Source organism: Balaenoptera acutorostrata, chromosome 6 (genome assembly GCF_949987535.1).
Source record: "Balaenoptera acutorostrata chromosome 6, mBalAcu1.1, whole genome shotgun sequence".
NCBI classification, from domain to species: domain Eukaryota; kingdom Metazoa; phylum Chordata; class Mammalia; order Artiodactyla; family Balaenopteridae; genus Balaenoptera; species Balaenoptera acutorostrata.
In genome coordinates, this window is record NC_080069.1 from 28,072,436 (window position 1) to 28,097,287 (window position 24,852).

Below are 24,852 nucleotides of genomic sequence, written 5' to 3' on the forward strand. Positions count from 1 at the left end.
TTCTCAGGGTATTTTCCTGGGAGAGCCCTTGGTCATCTGACCGCCTATCCAGGAAGCCCCGTGACTTTCTGACTTCTGCCTGTCACGCCAACAACACACCTGTGAAGGTTCTGCTCTGCATGGCCATCTGTCCACCAGGCCCCCCCTTCTAGGGACCCAGATGCTAGGACCACACAAATGCTGAAGGAGTGTCCACCTGCCTAAGGTACAGACACCCCTGTATCCATCTGCATGATTTCTACTGGGAATCAACAACATTTATGGGGATTCTTTGGCCCTAAAGAACAGACCAACCTGATAGGAGCAATGCAATGATTCACAATTACCAGGGTCAATGCACATATACAGGGGCCCATAGCCCCAGATGCCCCACTCACAATTCACATGGGTGTCCCATACGTACCCACCGATGCCCAAATATTCTTGCTTCATACATACATACATCCAAACACGCACATCAGTGGTGTGCTGGTAAGTGCTAAAAAACTCTCCGAGAAAGGTGGGAAAGACTTCACTTATGCTATCTACGTGGTATAAATATTCCCAGCATGACCAATTTCAAGCTACCCACCTGACATCACTGAACACAGAGCTGGGAAGAGATATGCACCATTGACTATCCCAGGATAGTGTGAACCAGTTCCAGCACATCCCATACCTTTTCCTATGAATTTGTGCACACAATCCACTTACACCCCAAGTAGAACCCTCAACTCCCATCACAGATATATAACCAAAAGGATACCACATACACATATGTGTTAGTACATATACATACATACATATATATATATATATATATATATATATATCCTAAACACGCACGTACATTTCTACCCTCACCCTGAATAAATACACAAACAGACTACCTCTTACTACCTAAATTTTTACAGACAAAACCTTACTCACCCTGAATATTCACATTCCACTCTCACAACTATATATACACACACAACATGGGCCTGAAAACAAACATGTGCAACCAATATGCCATCCAGATGTACACACTGAGTACCTAAACACACAGGCTCACCAAGTACACAACTGTCTCATGGGCAACCCAAAAAAGACCCATATACAATCCCACAGCCCTAAAATACATATACTCCAGGATTCCTGCACACACACATAACCTACACCGTCTACTGGTTTCCAAACACACAAACTAAACTCTCACATCCCCCAGAATACATACCCCAGAAGCCCCAGGAACTCAAAAACACACACAGCCACAAATAACCTATTCTTATCAAATACAGCTGACCCTTGAACAACTTAGGGGTTAGGGCGCCAACCCTCCATGCAGTGGTTCTGCCTCCATGGATCGTGTAGTAGTCCTGCAGTATTTACTGGAAAAAAAATCCACTATAAGTGGACCCGTGTGGTTCAAACGTGTGTTGTTCAAGGGTCAACTGTACATATAAGTCCACCTCACTAATACTGAGAACACACATACAAGCAACACCACTAAATTCTTCAGGCATTACCTTTTGAAATAGACACATAGAGGACTCTAAGCCTCCTGATATACTCACAAATCACAAATACACACACCCACAATCTACTCATGAGTATACACCCCAAATGCTCAGACACACTCAAAACAGAAAAACACCGACAACCTCTGCAGTCTTACTAATATACATACACAATTCTCACACACCTATGGACACACACATGCAAATATTCCCAAGCCCTGAACATACAGATCCCCTCCCAAACACTATACATTATGCTACCTCTCCAGAATACAAGCTCCCCACCACTACCCCAACATATAAACTGTATATGTGTGGGGGGGTGTTTAAATATATATATATTTCTACCCTCACCCTGAATATATAGACAGACCACCTCTTACTCCTACCAAACACATGTATAAACACCCTAGCATTCTCCAAAGAAATACACTTTGAATACTCCTAACAACTCCATACCTTATGAACAAACTTTGATAATGCATGAACCTGATGATGGACGCACACACAGATTAGAATACACAAGTAAGATACATGGAAGTGTCTCCAGCAAACCATTTATGAAACAACTTCCATATATCAAATTATCCCTAGCTATTAGGAGCCAGCTCACACATATGCAAGTACTAACAAATACCCATATCACATATTTCTAATACATAGAAATGCAATTGTCCAACTTCCCTGTAGAAACATAGAACCCCACCTCTTTATCAGATACACATATACTCACTTCCCAAAATACATAAGCTTCAGAGGCTCCTACTGAAAATTACAAATGCACAGCCTCAGCAAATATTCCTCCAAGTGGCCATGCCCCTTGAATACACACACAAACTCATTTAACACATAACTCTCCACAAGTCCCAAATGCAACCACAATTACCCAGAACACTACAAATATGCAATAATATCACCCTATATGCCCTTTGTTCCAAATACGCATACAGTACCACACTACTGGCATATACATAACCCCACATTCCCAACCTCTCACACAGAATTAACTCTGCCATCTTGCAGAATACAGAATCATACAAACACAACATACCTACATATACAACATCCACCAGTCCCAGAAAATAGTCACAGACTTGCCCTCTACACATCCAAATATACATAGACAGCTCCTGAAAATGCACACACACAAACACCCCATAACCATACAACATGCCCTGAATACACAAATGATCATCCTACACTCCCCAAATATACAAAATAAACAGACTGGACACCCAAAGTAATATACACCACTACTTTTCCTGACATTGCCCTTATGCATATGCAGATAATCCTTCCAAATCCACCATTAGACACACATAAATCCCCAAATTCATGGGTGAAAAAAACACATGTAAACATATTCCCCAAACACCTAATTACAAACACCTAACCACCAACTCCTTGAGTATGCCTGCGTCACATCTCAACACCCTCCAAGTACAACACGCACTCTTACACACTCTCACAAAAACACAGGCATGACCTCCCTTCAGACACAAACATCCACAGACAAAACCAACCCACACATTTGACTACATATCAGATTCCCACCAACCAATTAAATATGTACAGACCCCATCTATGCTTGCAAATCAATCATGATTTGACATCAGACTACAAATACATGTTTATTACCACATTCAGCAAAGTTGCTCCCATCACTGACAAAAGAATGCAGTTTGAACAGAAGTGGTGATTGATGTTTTTATGATAAGAAGGAAGACACTAGTGAAACCATGAGTGTGTTCCTTCGATCTTCACTCATTTTCCAATCGCCTGAGCTACACCTCTGGAACCAGATGAGGGTTTTCAACTCGCAAGAACGTCCCTCTAGCTTTTGTACTCTTCAGAACGCGCAGCCTAGAACGGCACCTGGGCACCTGTTTAATAGCTCACACACACTATTTCCCCCCCACTGTAGGCCCCGCAATCACTGAACCCTTCATGCAGCCGGCTCCCCAGTGGTGCCAATAACCCTGGGGTAAACCCTCAAGGGAATCGAGCTCTATGGGGGCGTGAATCCACATTGTGGGGAGTCTCCTTACATGGACAAGGGCACAAATAACCCACAGGGTGAACAACAGCGCAGAGCGGTGACACCTGAGGGGTGAAAAGTCCCCGTACCCCTTACCTCAGGGTTCCTAGAATTGACTCCAGAGGCGGCCATGACAGGCCCCACCCCCGCCGGACGGCCGTTGGGGCCCCACCCTCCGTGCTCGCGCATGCGCTCCTGTCTTCTGGAGCCGAGCCAACTGCCCCAACAGACGCCAGGAGCTGTTGGAGGATGGCGGTCCGCATGCCCGAGAGCCCCGCCCCAGTGGGCGTGCGCAGGCGTGCGCAGGCGTGCAGGCACGGGGCGCGCGGGCATCTGCGCTGGCCTCTCTCTGCCGGAGAGGAGAGAGGTGGAGTGTCGGGCATGCTGCGGAGCGTCTCTGGCGACGCTCCTCGCCGGGAACTTTTGTGATGGTCTCTTCTTAAAACCAGCTCTTGTGAGATGTGCACTCGTGATTTTTCTATTGCACACGTGAAACCCATGCACTTAGCTACAAAGAGTTCTGGAGAGCTCCGCTCTAAGCACAGTAGCCTCAAATTGGGGCAAGTGCTTTCATGCCCTTTGGACTGCAGTTCCTTGGTTCTTGTTTATGCCTTTCAAAAAACAGTAGGTGCTTTTTCCTAGCAAGCCTGAAGTTTCCGTTAAAGAACAATTCTAGCAAAGAATTCAGACCTGGGAAACACTCTTAAGATACTGTCTCCTGACTCCGTTCCTAGAGTTTTTCCAAACGCATTTACTCTACTAGAATATTTTTTCTCAGTGTATTTAATACATGGAGGTTTTTCAATAAATGTTGATTCACAGGTGTTTCCTTTGTACGTTTTTTTTTTTTTTTTAAATAACTTTGAGAGAGAGTGGACAATCTGGGCCAATTTCAACACAGCAGGTAGTATGGGAACAATTTTCCTTTCCCTCCCTCCTTTTTTGTAATATATTGCAGACTTTCAGTTGGCATTAAAAACAACAACAACAACAAAAATAGTAGCGGGATCAACTTACTGACCTGACTTTGTAATACTTCCCAAAGAAACTTCAATCATCAGATCCTCTTTCTGGTCAATTGCAAGATTAGAGCATTTCTCACTCAACAGGATGCCTCTGAAGACCCCTCACATCTAACAGCACTAAGCGCCTCCAAGTGCCCAGACTTCAAAACTCCAAAGACACAAACATGGTATCTCTTCGTTTCTTTAATGTTTCGTGATTGAGTGGAAGATGAACTGTCTTCTGAGGCTTGTGATGCATGTCCAGAGTTGTTTTTCTCAGTAGTCAATGCCTGCCCGCAGCCTCTGTGCAGGAATAGTCAGAGACCATGATCCAAAGGACTTTTAGATACTCCCTTCTGTGACTGCTCTTCCCAAATTACATTTGGGCTAATTTGATTATCTCTGTCCCTGGGGTGTAGGATTTTGAAGTATTACAAAAGTGATTGCAGAATTGGGACTGGCTAATTTTTGCACAGTGCAATTTTTGTATCAGTGGCCTTGAGAAGAGTCCTTCAAATACTGTATCAGAATTATGAGTGAGAATCTTGTAAATAATTGGTTGAATGACTGAACAAAGGGAGGAAGCAACAAGGAAGCCTGCCTTTCTCGAGTGCCTGGGTACAATATTTTGCCTCACCATCCCTCTAGTATGAAGTTATTGGTTGAAAATCATATGAGTTTTCCTTCATTGTAAAAGCTCCAGTACTGAGCGATATTCCCAAACTGTTTGTTTTTTTCAGTCCCCGACAGGAGTTTCTTTAGATATAAAGTTCATTTAGAAACTTTATGTCTAAAGTTTCTTTAGATATAAAGTTTCACCATGATGTTGCTTGAAATATTCTCACCTTATCTTCTCATCTTCTTCTGAGTCAGTTTTTCCTGACAAGGGGCAAGGAACTTCTTAAGCACCAACAGGAGTCTTTTTCACACTATGGAACAGTCCTTCTAAACCTCTGTTTCCTTCCCCAACACCCCACAATCAGTTGGAGTTCTACTGCAGCTACAGCAGTGAGAGAATCTCGTCTCGCAAGAGATTTGGTTGCCATCCTCTGAGGTTTTCAGCCTTCATCTCCCTTGACAAGTTTCCTAACAGTCCTCTCTTCTCACAACACAAAACACGAATACTCTTTCATATCATTTTGATAGTGGTAAACTGACTGACATGGATTCTCAATATGAAAATAATAATCAAACAAGTTTTGTAAAAGGAATGCTACCATGATTCCCATGCAGATGGGGCCATATGCAGCGATGAGCCTAGATGGTAAAGAGCAAGTGTATGTAATGCAGACAGGAAATTAACAAACTTGTAAGCAGGGCTTGCAGGCTAGGATTTAGATGGAAGTGGGCTTGTCTGAATGGGGATTGGACACTGGTGGATAAACTCTTGGCATTGTGTCAAGGTGCACATCCATCTCATGGGTAGTGGACTTTTAACACCTAGAAAAACCAGGGCTCTAGGATGTTTAGTCCCTTTAACATAAGGAAAGAGAAGAAGATTTTCTGCCTTCTTGTTCCTTACTTCTGTCCTTACCCCAACTAAGCCAAGATGTTCAGTGCTATATGATGGCTCTTCCAAATCCATTTCATCCAAAGAGCCTGCAGATTTTGTGTATGTTAACAGTTGTGTTTTCTGTTGGAGCCAAGGTGCACACTTGAGTCTCATCACTCCAAGTTCTCTTTCTCATAAGGATGAGTAACTGATAATAGCTTAGTATGTTCTGATTTTTTGGTAGTGTTGCCAGATAAAATACAGATTTCGAGTTAAATGTAAATTTCAGATAAACAGGGAAAGAATTTGCAGTAAAACTATGTCCAAAATGTTGCATGGGAGAAAGTTGTACTAAAAATGAATTCATTGTTTATGTGAAATTCAAAAATCAAATTCAGTTAGGCATTTGTTACTTTTCTTTACTAGATCGAGCCACCCTGTTCTTTCAGGTGCTTTGAAATTTAAGAGACTAGAAATTCTTGTTCTAGGAATCTAGTGCAGAAACAGAGGAGCCATGATACCCGTACAAAGACAATCATTGGAAATATCCTCAGATATATTGGAACATATATGAATTTTCAACTAGAAAAAAAATGAAGGCATTTTAAAAAATGAAAACAGATTGCCTTCGTTTTTAGTTGCATGACGTATCTCTGGGAAGATTTTAATGAAACAGATAACACTGGTTTCCTCCGGGAAAGAGGATTGGGTTGACAGGGGAAAGAGGTGGGAGGAGGACTCGCCACTGCATATTCCAATTTGCACAATTTAATTTTGAACCATGAGAAGGTGTTGCTCGCTTAAAATATTATACTAAAATCATTTAAAAGGTAAAAAACTAAATGTTTTACAACCATGGAATACTATGAGAAAGACATTTAGTGAATTCTGGTCTTGGACATGGGGGCTGCATGACGGTTTTTTGATGGACGGGGGCTTTCCAGCACAAAGGATCATTAGTAAGGCTGGTCCTGCTGGATGTTGGTTGGAGCACAAGGACCACTCCCTTAGGAGTGATGTACATACAGCAGTCAAAGACACTGGATCTGCTGAGACAATCCTAATTTCAAATACTCAGTTCCATGTGGCCATAAATACCCAAGTGTTTATCAGACTAACAGTTCTGAATTTTGTTCAGAAAGTCTAGTCTCTGTTGAAGTAAGTCAAGAGCCAGGTAGGAAGCAGAGTGTGTTGAGGGACACAAAGCTAGGTTGATGGAAAAAGAAGTGAAAGGAAGGGACCGTCAAGTCCAATCTCGGTGCCGTGAATCAAAAAAACAGTCTATAAACTGCGTAAAGAGGCACACGCCAGTTGTGTTGCCACTGTGTGAGGTGGAAGGAACTTCCGGTTCTTGCCTACCTGCCAGAGCCCTCGTGGAATGTCTCCCCACCCCCACCCTACCCAGACCCACGTGCCCTCTGCCCCTCCCCCACTGCAGAATGTTTCAGCCACATTCTACTGTTATGACTCAAACCTGCCCCTCCTTCAGTTGGATCCTGAGCGTCTGTTGAAGCAGGTCACTCTCTGGGTCCTGGTCTTGACTTTTCTCATTGAGGCTACCAGGCAGCAGTAGTCCGTGCCCAAGCCTGCAGGATGGCTTCAGAAGGAGGTAAGCCTATAGGCTGGGGGTGTGTTCTCAGAGACCCTGCCATCCCTCACATCCTTCGGGTTCACACGTGACACTTCACGGTGGGCACACAGTTGGACTGAAGTAGAGGGAGAAGAGAGCACTGGACACAAGAGGACATTTCACCTGGGGAGACTGGGGAGCCTGAAGAAACCTGAGACTGCACTGGGGAGGAGGGGTCATTGGAGGCGGATCAAGAGGAATTGCCCTGGCTATGGAGAAAGGATGGCAGCAGGCAGGTTGATTCTTTCTAGAAGGGAGACAAGCCACTTTGAAACGTGTGTGTAAGGATGTGTGTGATGTCCTGGTGGTGACACAGGGAGGGTCATGAGGAAAGCCTAGACCTGTCTTGTGTTCCTGAGGCACCTGAAGCTTGCCTCACCGTATCTTTCTAAGGGATTTGAACAGGAGCATACTGTATCTAAGGGGACCGTTGGGAGAGATGGTCTTGGTGAGAAAACTATTCAGTGGGGCTGTGTGTGGCCACACCTGCAGTGAAGTGTCCTCTCCGAGAGCTAGGCAGGAGGTTACTCTAACTGCCGCAGCCCACACCTCGTCCACTCCTCCCAGCCCAGAGCTCACTTCTCAGTTCAGGCAACTGTTGCTTGGGATTCAACAGGGGATGGGCAACCGTGTAACTTCAGCCAAGAGAGGGCTCAGGTTCCTGAGTTGTTCTGAATTGTTCTTCCTTTTGTGGAATCGCAGTTCTTCAGACTTACTTCATCTCATCCAGTATCTCATGGTGGACCCTCAGGCTGCCTTGAGAGGAAGAGTTTGTTCATATTTCCTGTCACTCCTTCATGGACAGGGGACAGATGTGGAGTGGGGTTGTTTCGGGTGGAATGTGTGTGAAGGCTGCTTCCTCTTTTAAAGGGGGAAGGAGCGTAGCCCAGGGGCAGGAAGAAGATCTTCTGTGTTATTATTACACGTCCTATGACACCTGTTCTGATTAATTAGGTGCACCGTTTTGTGTACCTTGTTCTCCTGAACAGGGATGTGTTCCAGACAATTTGATCGCCATGGCAACTGACTTATGCCTGCTTCTCAGATTGTCTTTCCGTTATTGGGAGCTGGAAGGGGAAGGACCACAGGCGGTCTGTACTCCCATGACCAATGTAACATGACAATTCCCTGGCCCTTGTTTAATCCTCTGCAGCCATCACTGGCTGTGAAATGACAGAATCTAAGGGACACGTGCCTACTTCTCACACACACACACCCCCCACCCCCGCCTCCTAGGAACAGAACTCCTGAGTGATGACAGTGACTCTGGGCACTGGGGAGGGGGTGGCAGGACGTGGCCCATGTTACGTGTCTGCTGTGGGTTGTTCTGAGATGCAGGTGCATTCTGGGCCAATGTTATGGGTTTGTTTCGGGATTCCATTAGAGAGATATTTTCCAGCATTTTGTTTTGTTTTGTGAGGCTAGGAAAGAAAGAGGGGATTTATACTGAGCATCAGGAAAAGGAGGACTGAGGAGGAGGTGGGGCCCTAATATTTTACACAATACCTGTCCACAAAGGGCCTTTGGGTGCCTAGAACTTACCTTGGAGAAGGTCCCTACCTGCTAGTACGCCGGCTGAGGGGCATTTCTCACAGAGCGGATGTCCACACAGTTCCAGGTCTTGGGAGACAGCCTGTGAGGCTTAGGTGCCAGGGGGTGCCTTAGGGAGGCTCTCCAAGTCAGTGCTTGCTGAGGCGATTTCTTCTCGGCAGACAGGGGTCAGGGACCTTGGTGGATGGGCGCGGGGTCACCAGTGGAATAATTCTCAAGTGGAGGTCAGGGCATGAAAATCACTTGAAGACATTTGCACGCTGCACAGTTTCCCTTGTCCAAGTGTCCCTCACCTGTGGAGATTTACACTCTGATGCCACAGAAAGCCTCAGTCCCACTTGCCCATTCTCCTCCTCCATTCACTCCTTTCCTTTGCCTCAACAGCATCTCCAGTGCTGGGAACGGATGTGACCATGAACCCCGGTGCCTCCTCGTCTACTTTCACGGCAGTGCCCTTCCCTCCACCCATTCCTGGGGCCGAGGACCGGCCACCCTGGCAGAAGCACCTGCCACGTCCCATCACCCCAGCATTCCCTCCTGGCAACAGCCTGCTGCTGCCAGCTTTCCCCAGGACGCCTTTGGTGGCTAATGGTGGCCGTGGCCCCAGTGCCCCTGGGGCTTGCAACCTCACTGTCCAAGTCAGCTCACAAGGGAGGCCACTGGAGGCCCCCCAGACTCAGACCTTTGTCGTTACTCAGGCCCCCCTCAACTGGAGCGCTCTAGGGGCCCTTAGCAGGAGTGCTGAATGTCCTGCATGTCCTGCACCCGTATTCTTAGCAACCCCTGTGATGGGGACCGTTGTGACTGCTCCAGCTGTTGGACTTAGTCAGGCTGGCAAGGGAGGCTGGACCCCAGGCTTTCCTCCTCAAGCTCCACCACCAGCTGCCCAGCTGGCCCCTATCATTCGCCCAGTGAACTCTGGGCCATGGCCACATGGCGCTTCCAGGGAGGGCCGCCTGGCCACCAACCAGTCCAACGCCTCGCAGGACGACTCCTCTAACCCCCAGAGAGAGTACAGTAACTTCCTACGTAGGCAGCACATCAAGCCCCTGGCCCGGAGACACTTTCGCCTGAGTCCTGATGCAGAAGCTTTTTCCTGCTTTCTCATGTGAGTGAACGCTCAGGGGGTCTTGAGCTTATGGGAGCTTTTAGATGAAGAGGAACTGGGGATGGACTCGCACGTTAGGTTTCTAGGGCTACTGTAAAGAAGGTGAGAGGACGATGTCCATGCTATGAGAAGGCATATTGTCGGTAACATGGGTGGGCCTGCCAGTCCGTGACATCAGGACTGAAATGTGCCCTATCTCAACGGGCCCCACCACCCTGTGAGTCTGGCCAGCTTGCTCTTCCATGAATCTCATGGTAATATGGACTGAAGCCTTGCAGTCAGAGAGGGTCGTGGTGTAAGGTGAGGAGCCAAGGAGTGGATGCCGCCCTCTCCTGTGGTGCCCTGTCCTTCATACAGGACGTGAGCGCACATGGCCAGGGGAGGCCACTTCAGAGGAGGGGGAGGAGCGCGGGGCCCAGGAGAGCGCTTTATGCATGCCTCCACTTCGTTGTGGAGAATTCCACTAGGAACAGGGTGATGGTAGAGCTCTCCTAAGGGCGTGGGCTCTCTCCCACTAGAGTTGTGAGCCTGGCAGGCATTTCCATCCTAAACCTCCGGTCCCTCGTAAAAAGGGGACAATTACACTTCACTCAGAGGACTGTGCAGAAGACTCCTTGGGCTAATCTATGAAGTGTTAGCAGATTGCTTGGCACAGGCCATGCCTGATTGATGATGATGAATTTTATTATGAAAATGCAGCCTTGAGGAGGAAAAGAGCTCCCCAAGGCACAATGTCCCAGCTCTACCCTGGGAGTGGATGGTCATCCTTGAGTGAGTGTGAGGCGGTGACAGCAGTGGCCGGGAAGGCTTGTCTTTGCCCTCCCAGACGCCCGCCTCTCACCCTCCTGTTGCTCAGTCATTCTGGGTTGAGTGATGTGTGGTCCACATGGGCGGGTGGGGTCAGGCAGGTGGGGGCTGGGCTGGGCCCGGAGACTGACCCCGAGGGCTTACAGCCCAGTGCTTCGATCCTTGGCCCGCCTAAATCTCACTATGCCGCTGGAGGACGGACTGTGGAGGGCCGTGCAGGAATGGCGGCGCTTGAGCAACCTTGACCGGATGATCTACTACGAGATGGAGGAAAAGTGAGTCAGCGTCCTGGGCCCAGGGGCTGCGTGGAGGGTGAGGCGAGTGGGTGAGGGCAGGGTCTGGCCGTGGGGGTGCTGATCAGAGAGGACAGAGGAGAAGGGCTGTCACCCAGCACAGGGTCCCCGCAGCCCAGGGGCCCTACTGTCCCCCAGAAACCCCTCCCTCACCTTGAGAGTTTGAGACTTCTGTCCTTCCTCCACCAGGAGCTCTGCCTTCCCCTGATTTTGACCTACCCTTGCCTTGACATGAAAGTCTCAGGACGGGGCAGGGTGAAGCTGTGAGTCCAGTAGGGGTCCAACTCCGGCCACATGGGCTGGGCCGGGGAAAGAGCTCCACCCGTCAGCCTGCTGCTTCCTTAGTGTTGGGTGGCTGGCGGCCACTAACATAGATTTGGGACCACCTCTCCTCATGAAAAGTGCCCTGAGTGGGTACCCTGGCATCCCTGAAGAGGCTGGGGAAGCCAGCTGTCGTCGGCCCAAGGGTCTCCGGGCCTTCCAGTGTTTGCTCCATGGTAATCCCCTTGGTTTAAGAAACAAAAGCAAACAAACGAGCGCCTCTCACAGGAAGGGAAGGCCTCTCCTCTAAGCTCAGCATCCACATCGTCCAGCCTCTCCTGGGCCCTGTCTCCAGGTCTATGTTCCAGGACTCTCAGTCCTAGCCCAGGGTCCTGGATTCGGGCAAGGACCCCTGTGGGGAACACATGCCTGTTCCAGCCTCTGGCTGTCAGCCCTTCATGTGGTTCTGGATGGGGACGGGGGCATGAGGAGGGTGCCCCCTGGGTCAGCCATGTGTCCCGTTGACCTGGTTCAATTCAGCGACCTGGGTCTGTGCTGTTGAATGCCCTCCAGTGCTGGTGAGGCAGGAAGGGTCCCAGATCTTGTTGTCACTTCCAGGAGCAGCTCTCTGCTGCGGACAGCACCTCACAGGGCCTTGACGGCCCCAAGGCACACCCTCTCCCACTGCCTCAGTCTTGGCTGCCTTTGTTGGGCTCCAGAACCCAGGCCTTTTTCTCAGGGTGGCCTGTGCCTCCGTCACCCCCCAGGTTCATGGAATTTGCAGCCGAGGAGGAGATACACATTCAGAATTTGCAGTGCATGCAGTGCGCGCAGGACCTGCCTCCTCCAGCCCCACCGAAGCTGGATCCTCCGGGGCCCCCAGCCCCGAAAGTGCACCTTCAGCCAGGCACCCAGGTTCCCACTGGAGCTGAAGGCACAGGTAACAGGGGCCTAGGGTTGGCCACCGTCCCCATGTGGATCCTTTTCTTTCAAGACAGGGGCATTGGTCTTTCAACCAAAACAGCCACCGAGGCGGGGGGTGGGGGGGTGGGGTCTCAGCTGCCCTTTGTCACTACGGGGTATTGACTTGGTCAGTTTTGTAACTCCTCTCACACCTCCCTGTCAAGGGACCCCACACTAAGTCTGCCTAAGAAGTGGGCTTGATGGGGAGACCCCTAGAAAATTGGAGGTTCCCCACTTCCTTACTTGTGACTCTCTTAGATGACCCCCTAACCTCCCCTCTCCAACTGTGCATGAGGCTTCAGATGGTCCTGACCCCTCCCACACCCACATCAACGTCCCCCAAACAATGCCCTCACCAACGTGCGCTCGGTGGTCAGGAGGTGGACCGGGAGTCCCTCACCTTCCTTCCCTTCCTCCTGCTCTGCCTCAGCCTGTGCTCCCAGGATGTCCGGCCCCAGGGCCCAGCCCTCGCACCCGAAGCCACACAGATCCCAGCGGACCCCGGAGCCCAAGGCGCCCAAGGAGATTCCCCCTGAGACTGTGAGGGAGTATGTGGACAGGATGGAGGCGCTGGTGGGGCCCGTCCACTCAGGCAGAGGCAAGTCACATGCAGAATGTGGAAAGGACGGAAATGAGCCGAAGCAGGAAGAGGACGACACCTACATGGACCCGTGTCTCTTGAGCTACATGGACAAGCAGCGTTCCCGGGAAGACTCTGTCACCAAGGTAGGCTGGGCCTGGAGCCTGGGGTCTACAAGATGCCAGGGCATGGAACTCTCAGCACCCAAGATCTGGGTTCTGCTCAAGCCGATGGGACTTCAGCTCAGCTCCTTGTTCCTGAGCCCGGTGTTAGGGGAGGTTTACGCAGATGTATGTGTGGATATGTTTGTGTCTGTGTGTATGCCTTTGTGTGTCTGTGTATGTGCATCTGTATATGTGCTCTTTTGTGTGTGACTGTGTATGTGCGTGTGTGTGTGTGTGTGTGTGTGTGTGTGTGCTGACCATCCCCGCCTTGTGGAGGAGAGTGGGGGTGGGTCTCTGCTTTTCACTTTCCCTCCTGGTCTTCTTGTGTCACAGGCCACTCCTGGCCAAGGATGCTCACAGCCTCTTCTTTCTGTCAAAGGTGGAGGCAGTCATTCACCCTCGATTCCTGGCAGAATTGTTTTCCCCAGACCCACATCTGGATCTCTTGGCCCTTGCTGAGGAGCTGAAGCAGGAGGAAGGACTCACCCCTGAAGAAGTGAGCCAGGGGAGGGAGAGGGAGACTTAGGGAGCCAGGGGACTCCAGGGGAGGGGGGACTCCAGGTGATCCAGGGGACAGGGGAAACCAGGTGGCCCAGGGGAGCCAGAGGAGGGAGGGATCTCAGGTAGAACAGGGGAGACAAGGGACACCCAGGAAGACCAGGGCACGGAGGGACCCCAGTGAGCAGGGGAGAGGTAGGGCCCCAGAACAGGAGGCCCACATGGCTCTGTCCGTCCCTTCCCTGCCTCGGAGGCCTGGCATGGGGAAGGGCCCTCTCTGGGGTGGGTGCAGTGCAGGGTGATAGGAAGGAGAGGATGGGGAGCCGGGAGTGGAGGGAAGGACACACAGCTGGGAATAAGGTGCAGGAGGATGGCAGGAATGCCACCGTGTCTGTATTTGGAGTCTAGTCCTGGGGTCACCCGTCCCCTCCTTCCCCCCAGGGCCATTGTCCCACTGCCCAGTGCTCCTCCTCTCACACGTGAGCGGAGCTGTCACTGTCCTCCTCACTCCTACCAGCTGGTGCAGAAACGACTCCTGGCCTTGAAAGAGGACGAGGGTGGGCCGGCAGCCCCGAGCCACAGTGCACCCGGAATGGGCTCAAGTCCTTCTGAGTCCCACGCTGGCCAAGGTGCCCAGAGGCACGACCAAGACCGCCATCGAGGGGTCAGTGATGAAGCCTGCCCACCAGAGATTGATTTTGAGGCTCTTCATAGGCCCATCCGAACAGACACTGGCCCGTTCGTGCTCAGAGACTTTGTTCCCTCTCGAGGACGTCAGGCTGGCAAGGGAGGCTGGACCCCAGGCTTTCCTCCTCAAGCTCCACCACCAGCTGCCCAGCTGGCCCCTATCATTCGCCCAGTGAACCCTGGGCCATGGCCACATGACACTTCCAGGGAGGGCCGCCTGGCCACCAACCAGCCCAACGCCTCGCAGGATGGCTCCTCTAACCCCCAGAGAGAGTACAGTAACTTCCGACGTTGGCAGCGCTTCAAGCCCCTGGCCCGGAGACACTTTCGCCTGAGTCCTGATGTAGAAGCTTTTTCCTGCTTTCTCATGTGAGTGAACGCTCAGGGGGTCCTGAGCTTATGGGAGCTTTTAGATAAAGAGGAACTGGGGATGGACTCGCACGTTAGGTTTCTAGGGCTACTGGAAGGAAGGTGAGAGGACGATGTCCATGCTATGAGAAGGCACACTGTCGGTCACATGGGTGGGCCTGCCAGTCCGTGACATCAGGACTGAAATGTGCCCTATCTCAACTGGCCCCACCACCCTGTGAGTCTGGCCAGCTTGCTCTTCCATGATTCTCATGGTAATATGGACTGAAGCCTTGCAGTCAGAGAGGGTCGTGGTGTAAGGTGAGGAGCCAAGGAGTGGATGCCGCCCTCTCCTGTGGTGCCGTGTCCTTCATACAGGACGTGAGCGCACATGGCCAGGGGAGGCCACTTCAGAGGAGGGGGAGGAGCGCGGGGCCCAGGAGAGCGCTTTATGCATGCCTCCACTTCGTTGTGGAGAATTCCACTAGGAACAGGGTGATGGTAGAGCTCTCCTAAGGGCGTGGGCTCTCTCCCACTAGAGTTGTGAGCCTGGCAGGCATTTCCATCCTAAACCTCCGGTCCCTCGTAAAAAGGGGACAAGTACACTTCACTCAGAGGACTGTGCAGAAGACACCTTGGGCTAATCTATGAAGTGTGAGCAGATTGCTTGGCACAGGCCATGCCTCATTGATGATGGTGATTTTTATTATGAAAATGCAGCCTTGAGGAGGAAAAGAGCTCCCCAAGGCACAATGTCCCAGCTCTAGCCTGGGAGTGGATGGTCATCCTTGAGTGAGTGTGAGGCGGTGACAGCAGTGGCCGGGAAGGCTTGTCTTTGCCCTCCCAGACGCCCGCCTCTCACCCTCCTGTTGCTCAGTCATTCTGGGTTGAGTGATGTGTGGTCCACGTGGGCGGGTGGGGTCAGGCAGGTGGGGGCTGGGCTGGGCCCGGAGACTGACCCCGAGGGCTTACAGCCTAGTGCTTCGATCCGTGACCCGCCTGAATCCCACCATGCCGCTGGAGGAGGGACTGCGGAGGACCGTGCAGGAATGGCGGCGCTTGAGCAACCTTGACCGGATGATCTACTACGAGAGGGCGGAAAAGTGAGTCAGCGTCCTGGGCCCAGGGGCTGCGTGGAGGGTGAGGCGAGTGGGTGAGGGCAGGGTCTGGCCGTGGGGGTGCAGATCAGAGAGGACAGAGGAGAAGGGCTGTCACCCAGCACAGGGTCCCCGCAGCCCAGGGGCCCTACTGTCCTCCAGAAACCCCTCCCTCACCTTGAGAGTTTGAGACTTCTGTCCTTCCTCCACCAGGAGCTCTGCCTTCCCCTGATTTTGACCTACCCTTGCCTTGACATGAAGGTCTCAGGACGGGGCAGGGTGAAGCTGTGAGTCCAGTAGGGGTCCAACTCCGGCCACATGGGCTGGGCCGGGGAAAGAGCTCCACCCGCCAGCCTGCTGCTTCCTTAGTGGTGGGTGGCTGGCGGCCACTAACATAGATTTGGGACCACCTCTCCTCATGAAAAGTGCCCTGAGTGGGTACCCTGGCATCCCTGAAGAGGCTGGGGAAGCCAGCTGTCGTCGGCCCAAGGGTCTCCGGGCCTTCCAGTGTTTGCTCCATGGTAATCCCCTTGGTTTAAGAAACAAAAGCAAACAAACGAGCGCCTCTCACAGGAAGGGAAGGCCTCTCCTCTAAGCTCAGCATCCACATCGTCCAGCCTCTCCTGGGCCCTGTCTCCAGGTCTATGTTCCAGGACTCTCAGTCCTAGCCCAGGGTCCTGGATTCGGGCAAGGACCCCTGTGGGGAACACATGCCTGTTCCAGCCTCTGGCTGTCAGCCCTTCATGTGGTTCTGGATGGGGACGGGGGCATGAGGAGGGTGCCCCCTGGGTCAGCCATGTGTCCCGTTGACCTGGTTCAATTCAGCGACCTGGGTCTGTGCTGTTGAATGCCCTCCAGTGCTGGTGAGGCAGGAAGGGTCCCAGATCTTGTTGTCACTTCCAGGAGCAGCTCTCTGCTGCGGACAGCACCTCACAGGGCCTTGACGGCCCCAAGGCACACCCTCTCCCACTGCCTCAGTCTTGGCTGCCTTTGTTGGGCTCCAGAACCCAGGCCTTTTTCTCAGGGTGGCCTGTGCCTCCGTCACCCCCCAGGTTCATGGAATTTGCGGCCGAGGAGGAGATACACATTCAGAATTTGCAGTGCATGCAGTGCGCGCAGGACCTGCCTCCTCCAGCCCCACCGAAGCTGGATCCTCGGGGGCCCCCAGCCCCGAAAGTGCACCTTCAGCCAGGCACCCAGGTTCCCACTGGAGCTGAAGGCACAGGTAACAGGGGCCTAGGGTTGGCCACCGTCCCCATGTGGATCCTTTTCCTTCAAGACAGGGGCATTGGTCTTTCAACCAAAACAGCCACCGAGGCGGGGGGTGGGGGGGTGGGGTCTCAGCTGCCCTTTGTCACTACGGGGTATTGACTTGGTCAGTTTTGTAACTCCTCTCACACCTCCCTGTCAAAGGACCCCACACTAAGTCTGCCTAAGAAGTGGGCTTGAAGGGGAGACCCCTAGAAAATTGGAGGTTCCCCACTTCCTTACTTGTGACTCTCTTAGATGACCCCCTAACCTCCCCTCTCCAACTGTGCATGAGGCTTCAGATGGTCCTGACCCCTCCCACACCCACATCAACGTCCCCCAAACAATGCCCTCACCAACGTGCGCTCGGTGGTCAGGAGGTGGACCGGGAGTCCCTCACCTTCCTTCCCTTCCTCCTGCTCTGCCTCAGCCTGTGCTCCCAGGATGTCCGGCCCCAGGGCCCAGCCCTCGCACCCGAAGCCACACAGATCCCAGCGGACCCCGGAGCCCAAGGCGCCCAAGGAGATTCCCCCTGAGACTGTGAGGGAGTATGTGGACAGGATGGAGGCGCTGGTGGGGCCCGTCCACTCAGGCAGAGGCAAGTCACATGCAGAATGTGGAAAGGACGGAAATGAGCCGAAGCAGGAAGAGGACGACACCTACATGGACCCGTGTCTCTTGAGCTACATGGACAAGCAGCGTTCCCGGGAAGACTCTGTCACCAAGGTAGGCTGGGCCTGGAGCCTGGGGTCTACAAGATGCCAGGGCATGGAACTCTCAGCACCCAAGATCTGGGTTCTGCTCAAGCCGATGGGACTTCAGCTCAGCTCCTTGTTCCTGAGCCCGGTGTTAGGGGAGGTTTACGCAGATGTATGTGTGGATATGTTTGTGTCTGTGTGTATGCCTTTGTGTGTCTGTGTATGTGCATCCGTATATGTGCTCTTTTGTGTGTGACTGTGTATGTGCGCGTGTGTGTGTGTGTGTGTGTGTGTGTGCTGACCATCCCCGCCTTGTGGAGGAGAGTGGGGGTGGGTCTCTGCTTTTCACTTTCCCTCCTGGTCTTCTTGTGTCACAGGCCACTCCTGGCCAAGGATGCTCACAGCCTCTTCTTTCTGTCAAAGGTGGAGGCAGTCATTCACCCTCGATTCCTGGCAGAATTGTTTTCCCCAGACCCACATCTGGATCTCTTGGCCCTTGCTGAGGAGCTGAAGCAGGAGGAAGGACTCACCCCTGAAGAAGTGAGCCAGAGGAGGGAGAGGGAGACTTAGGGAGCCAGGGGACTCCAGGGGAGGGGGGACCCCAGGGGATCCAGGGGACAGGGGAAACCAGGTGGCCCAGGGGAGCCAGAGGAGGGAGGGATCTCAGGTAGAACAGGGGAGACAAGGGACACCCAGGAAGACCAGGGCACGGAGGGACCCCAGTGAGCAGGGGAGAGGTAGGGCCCCAGAACAGGAGGCCCACATGGCTCTGTCCGTCCCTTCCCTGCCTCGGAGGCCTGGCATGGGGAAGGGCCCTCTCTGGGGTGGGTGCAGCGCAGGGTGATAGGAAGGAGAGGATGGGGAGCCGGGAGCGGAGGGAAGGACACACAGCTGGGAATAAGGTGCAGGAGGATGGCAGGAATGCCACCGTGTCTGTATTTGGAGTCTAGTCCTGGGGTCACCCGTCCCCTCCTTCCCCCCAGGGCCATTGTCCCACTGCCCAGTGCTCCTCCTCTCACACGTGCGCGTGGAGCTGTCACTGTCCTCCTCCCTCCTACCAGCTGGTGCAGAAACGACTCCTGGCCTTGAAAGAGGACGAGGGTGGGCCGGCAGCCCCGAGCCACAGTGCACCCGGAATGGGCTCAAGTCCTTCTGAGTCCCACGCTGGCCAAGGTGCCCAGAGGCACGACCAAGACCGCCATCTAGGGGTCAGTGATGAAGCCTGCCCACCAGAGATTGATTTTGAGGCTCTTCATAGGCCCATCCGAACAGACACTGGCCCGTTCGTGCTCAGAGACTTTGTTCCCTCTCGAGGACGTCAGGCTGGCAAGGGAGGCTGGACCCCAGGCTTTCCTCCTCAAGCTCCACCACCAGCTGCCCAGCTGGCCCCTATCATTCGCCCAGTGAACCCTGGGCCATGGCCACATGACACTTCCAGGGAGGGCCGCCTGGCCACCAACCAGCCCAACGCCTCGCAGGATGGCTCCTCTAACCCCCAGAGAGAGTACAGTAACTTCCGACGTTGGCAGCGCTTCAAGCCCCTGGCCCGGAGACACTTTCGCCTGAGTCCTGATGTAGAAGCTTTTTCCTGCTTTCTCATGTGAGTGAACGCTCAGGGGGTCCTGAGCTTATGGGAGCTTTTAGATAAAGAGGAACTGGGGATGGACTCGCACGTTAGGTTTCTAGGGATACTGGAAGGAAGGTGAGAGGACGATGTCCATGCTATGAGAAGGCACACTGTCGGTCACATGGGTGGGCCTGCCAGTCCGTGACATCAGGACTGAAATGTGCCCTATCTCAACTGGCCCCACCACCCTGTGAGTCTGGCCAGCTTGCTCTTCCATGATTCTCATGGTAATATGGACTGAAGCCTTGCAGTCAGAGAGGGTCGTGGTGTAAGGTGAGGAGCCAAGGAGTGGATGCCGCCCTCTCCTGTGGTGCCGAGTCCTTCATACAGGACGTGAGCGCACATGGCCAGGGGAGGCCACTTCAGAGGAGGGGGAGGAGCGCGGGGCCCAGGAGAGCGCTTTATGCATGCCTCCACTTCGTTGTGGAGAATTCCACTAGGAACAGGGTGATGGTAGAGCTCTCCTAAGGGCGTGGGCTCTCTCCCACTAGAGTTGTGAGCCTGGCAGGCATTTCCATCCTAAACCTCCGGTCCCTCGTAAAAAGGGGACAAGTACACTTCACTCAGAGGACTGTGCAGAAGACACCTTGGGCTAATCTATGAAGTGTGAGCAGATTGCTTGGCACAGGCCATGCCTCATTGATGATGGTGATTTTTATTATGAAAATGCAGCCTTGAGGAGGAAAAGAGCTCCCCAAGGCACAATGTCCCAGCTCTAGCCTGGGAGTGGATGGTCATCCTTGAGTGAGTGTGAGGCGGTGACAGCAGTGGCCGGGAAGGCTTGTCTTTGCCCTCCCAGACGCCCGCCTCTCACCCTCCTGTTGCTCAGTCATTCTGGGTTGAGTGATGTGTGGTCCACGTGGGCGGGTGGGGTCAGGCAGGTGGGGGCTGGGCTGGGCCCGGAGACTGACCCCGAGGGCTTACAGCCTAGTGCTTCGATCCGTGACCCGCCTGAATCCCACCATGCCGCTGGAGGAGGGACTGCGGAGGACCGTGCAGGAATGGCGGCGCTTGAGCAACCTTGACCGGATGATCTACTACGAGAGGGCGGAAAAGTGAGTCAGCGTCCTGGGCCCAGGGGCTGCGTGGAGGGTGAGGCGAGTGGGTGAGGGCAGGGTCTGGCCGTGGGGGTGCTGATCAGAGAGGACAGAGGAGAAGGGCTGTCACCCAGCACAGGGTCCCCGCAGCCCAGGGGCCCTACTGTCCTCCAGAAACCCCTCCCTCACCTTGAGAGTTTGAGACTTCTGTCCTTCCTCCACCAGGAGCTCTGCCTTCCCCTGATTTTGACCTACCCTTGCCTTGACATGAAGGTCTCAGGACGGGGCAGGGTGAAGCTGTGAGTCCAGTAGGGGTCCAACTCCGGCCACATGGGCTGGGCCGGGGAAAGAGCTCCACCCGTCAGCCTGCTGCTTCCTTAGTGTTGGGTGGCTGGCGGCCACTAACATAGATTTGGGACCACCTCTCCTCATGAAAAGTGCCCTGAGTGGGTACCCTGGCATCCCTGAAGAGGCTGGGGAAGCCAGCTGTCGTCGGCCCAAGGGTCTCCGGGCCTTCCAGTGTTTGCTCCATGGTAATCCCCTTGGTTTAAGAAACAAAAGCAAACAAACGAGCGCCTCTCACAGGAAGGGAAGGCCTCTCCTCTAAGCTCAGCATCCACATCGTCCAGCCTCTCCTGGGCCCTGTCTCCAGGTCTATGTTCCAGGACTCTCAGTCCTAGCCCAGGGTCCTGGATTCGGGCAAGGACCCCTGTGGGGAACACATGCCTGTTCCAGCCTCTGGCTGTCAGCCCTTCATGTGGTTCTGGATGGGGACGGGGGCATGAGGAGGGTGCCCCCTGGGTCAGCCATGTGTCCCGTTGACCTGGTTCAATTCAGCGACCTGGGTCTGTGCTGTTGAATGCCCTCCAGTGCTGGTGAGGCAGGAAGGGTCCCAGATCTTGTTGTCACTTCCAGGAGCAGCTCTCTGCTGCGGACAGCACCTCACAGGGCCTTGACGGCCCCAAGGCACACCCTCTCCCACTGCCTCAGTCTTGGCTGCCTTTGTTGGGCTCCAGAACCCAGGCCTTTTTCTCAGGGTGGCCTGTGCCTCCGTCACCCCCCAGGTTCATGGAATTTGCAGCCGAGGAGGAGATACACATTCAGAATTTGCAGTGCATGCAGTGCGCGCAGGACCTGCCTCCTCCAGCCCCACCGAAGCTGGATCCTCCGGGGCCCCCAGCCCCGAAAGTGCACCTTCAGCCAGGCACCCAGGTTCCCACTGGAGCTGAAGGCACAGGTAACAGGGGCCTAGGGTTGGCCACCGTCCCCATGTGGATCCTTTTCTTTCAAGACAGGGGCATTGGTCTTTCAACCAAAACAGCCACCGAGGCGGGGGGTGGGGGGGTGGGGTCTCAGCTGCCCTTTGTCACTACGGGGTATTGACTTGGTCAGTTTTGTAACTCCTCTCACACCTCCCTGTCAAGGGACCCCACACTAAGTCTGCCTAAGAAGTGGGCTTGAAGGGGAGACCCCTAGAAAATTGGAGGTTCCCCACTTCCTTACTTGTGACTCTCTTAGATGACCCCCTAACCTCCCCTCTCCAACTGTGCATGAGGCTTCAGATGGTCCTGACCCCTCCCACACCCACATCAACGTCCCCCAAACAATGCCCTCACCAACGTGCGCTCGGTGGTCAGGAGGTGGACCGGGAGTCCCTCACCTTCCTTCCCTTCCTCCTGCTCTGCCTCAGCCTGTGCTCCCAGGATGTCCGGCCCCAGGGCCCAGCCCTCGCACCCGAAGCCACACAGATCCCAGCGGACCCCGGAGCCCAAGGCGCCCAAGGAGATTCCCCCTGAGACTGTGAGGGAGTATGTGGACAGGATGGAGGCGCTGGTGGGGCCCGTCCACTCAGGCAGAGGCAAGTCACATGCAGAATGTGGAAAGGACGGAAATGAGCCGAAGCAGGAAGAGGACGACACCTACATGGACCCGTGTCTCTTGAGCTACATGGACAAGCAGCGTTCCCGGGAAGACTCTGTCACCAAGGTAGGCTGGGCCTGGAGCCTGGGGTCTACAAGATGCCAGGGCATGGAACTCTCAGCACCCAAGATCTGGGTTCTGCTCAAGCCGATGGGACTTCAGCTCAGCTCCTTGTTCCTGAGCCCGGTGTTAGGGGAGGTTTACGCAGATGTATGTGTGGATATGTTTGTGTCTGTGTGTATGCCTTTGTGTGTCTGTGTATGTGCATCTGTATATGTGCTCTTTTGTGTGTGACTGTGTATGTGCGTGTGTGTGTGTGTGTGTGTGTGTGTGTGTGCTGACCATCCCCGCCTTGTGGAGGAGAGTGGGGGTGGGTCTCTGCTTTTCACTTTCCCTCCTGGTCTTCTTGTGTCACAGGCCACTCCTGGCCAAGGATGCTCACAGCCTCTTCTTTCTGTCAAAGGTGGAGGCAGTCATTCACCCTCGATTCCTGGCAGAATTGTTTTCCCCAGACCCACATCTGGATCTCTTGGCCCTTGCTGAGGAGCTGAAGCAGGAGGAAGGACTCACCCCTGAAGAAGTGAGCCAGGGGAGGGAGAGGGAGACTTAGGGAGCCAGGGGACTCCAGGGGAGGGGGGACCCCAGGGGATCCAGGGGACAGGGGAAACCAGGTGGCCCAGGGGAGCCAGAGGAGGGAGGGATCTCAGGTAGAACAGGGGAGACAAGGGACACCCAGGAAGACCAGGGCACGGAGGGACCCCAGTGAGCAGGGGAGAGGTAGGGCCCCAGAACAGGAGGCCCACATGGCTCTGTCCGTCCCTTCCCTGCCTCGGAGGCCTGGCATGGGGAAGGGCCCTCTCTGGGGTGGGTGCAGTGCAGGGTGATAGGAAGGAGAGGATGGGGAGCCGGGAGTGGAGGGAAGGACACACAGCTGGGAATAAGGTGCAGGAGGATGGCAGGAATGCCACCGTGTCTGTATTTGGAGTCTAGTCCTGGGGTCACCCGTCCCCTCCTTCCCCCCAGGGCCATTGTCCCACTGCCCAGTGCTCCTCCTCTCACACGTGCGCGTGGAGCTGTCACTGTCCTCCTCCCTCCTACCAGCTGGTGCAGAAACGACTCCTGGCCTTGAAAGAGGACGAGGGTGGGCCGGCAGCCCCGAGCCACAGTGCACCCGGAATGGGCTCAAGTCCTTCTGAGTCCCACGCTGGCCAAGGTGCCCAGAGGCACGACCAAGACCGCCATCGAGGGGTCAGTGATGAAGCCTGCCCACCAGAGATTGATTTTGAGGCTCTTCATAGGCCCATCCGAACAGACACTGGCCCGTTCGTGCTCAGAGACTTTGTTCCCTCTCGAGGACGTCAGGCTGGCAAGGGAGGCTGGACCCCAGGCTTTCCTCCTCAAGCTCCACCACCAGCTGCCCAGCTGGCCCCTATCATTCGCCCAGTGAACCCTGGGCCATGGCCACATGACACTTCCAGGGAGGGCCGCCTGGCCACCAACCAGCCCAACGCCTCGCAGGATGGCTCCTCTAACCCCCAGAGAGAGTACAGTAACTTCCGACGTTGGCAGCGCTTCAAGCCCCTGGCCCGGAGACACTTTCGCCTGAGTCCTGATGTAGAAGCTTTTTCCTGCTTTCTCATGTGAGTGAACGCTCAGGGGGTCCTGAGCTTATGGGAGCTTTTAGATAAAGAGGAACTGGGGATGGACTCGCACGTTAGGTTTCTAGGGATACTGGAAGGAAGGTGAGAGGACGATGTCCATGCTATGAGAAGGCACACTGTCGGTCACATGGGTGGGCCTGCCAGTCCGTGACATCAGGACTGAAATGTGCCCTATCTCAACTGGCCCCACCACCCTGTGAGTCTGGCCAGCTTGCTCTTCCATGATTCTCATGGTAATATGGACTGAAGCCTTGCAGTCAGAGAGGGTCGTGGTGTAAGGTGAGGAGCCAAGGAGTGGATGCCGCCCTCTCCTGTGGTGCCGTGTCCTTCATACAGGACGTGAGCGCACATGGCCAGGGGAGGCCACTTCAGAGGAGGGGGAGGAGCGCGGGGCCCAGGAGAGCGCTTTATGCATGCCTCCACTTCGTTGTGGAGAATTCCACTAGGAACAGGGTGATGGTAGAGCTCTCCTAAGGGCGTGGGCTCTCTCCCACTAGAGTTGTGAGCCTGGCAGGCATTTCCATCCTAAACCTCCGGTCCCTCATAAAAAGGGGACAATTACACTTCACTCAGAGGACTGTGCAGAAGACACCTTGGGCTAATCTATGAAGTGTGAGCAGATTGCTTGGCACAGGCCATGCCTCATTGATGATGGTGATTTT

The 24,852-nt window shown here is 53.8% G+C and overlaps 1 protein-coding gene across 1 annotated transcript; it reads left to right on the forward strand.

The window, feature by feature from the left end:
* Positions 1-7,605: 7,605 nt before the first annotated feature.
* LOC130708404 (NUT family member 2G-like) lies at positions 7,606-24,173 on the forward strand. Its single transcript, XM_057548379.1, has 9 exons — positions 7,606-7,621; positions 9,578-10,301; positions 11,255-11,383; positions 17,052-17,172; positions 17,797-17,973; positions 22,392-22,595; positions 22,993-23,109; positions 23,631-23,657; positions 24,069-24,173. The coding sequence occupies exons 1-9, from the start codon at positions 7,606-7,608 to the stop codon at positions 24,171-24,173; spliced, it is 1,620 nt and encodes a 539-aa protein (XP_057404362.1).
* The last annotated feature ends 679 nt before the right edge of the window (positions 24,174-24,852 follow it).

What these genes read in the sequence shown, in the direction of transcription:
- LOC130708404 (XM_057548379.1), top strand. An exon ending in GGGAAGACTCTGTCACCAAG is followed by an intron (nt 17,974 to 22,391) that starts GTAGGCTGGGCC and finishes AAGGCGCCCAAG; the next exon opens with GAGATTCCCCCTGAGACTGT. An exon ending in GGGAAGACTCTGTCACCAAG is followed by an intron (nt 22,596 to 22,992) that starts GTAGGCTGGGCC and finishes TTTCTGTCAAAG; the next exon opens with GTGGAGGCAGTCATTCACCC.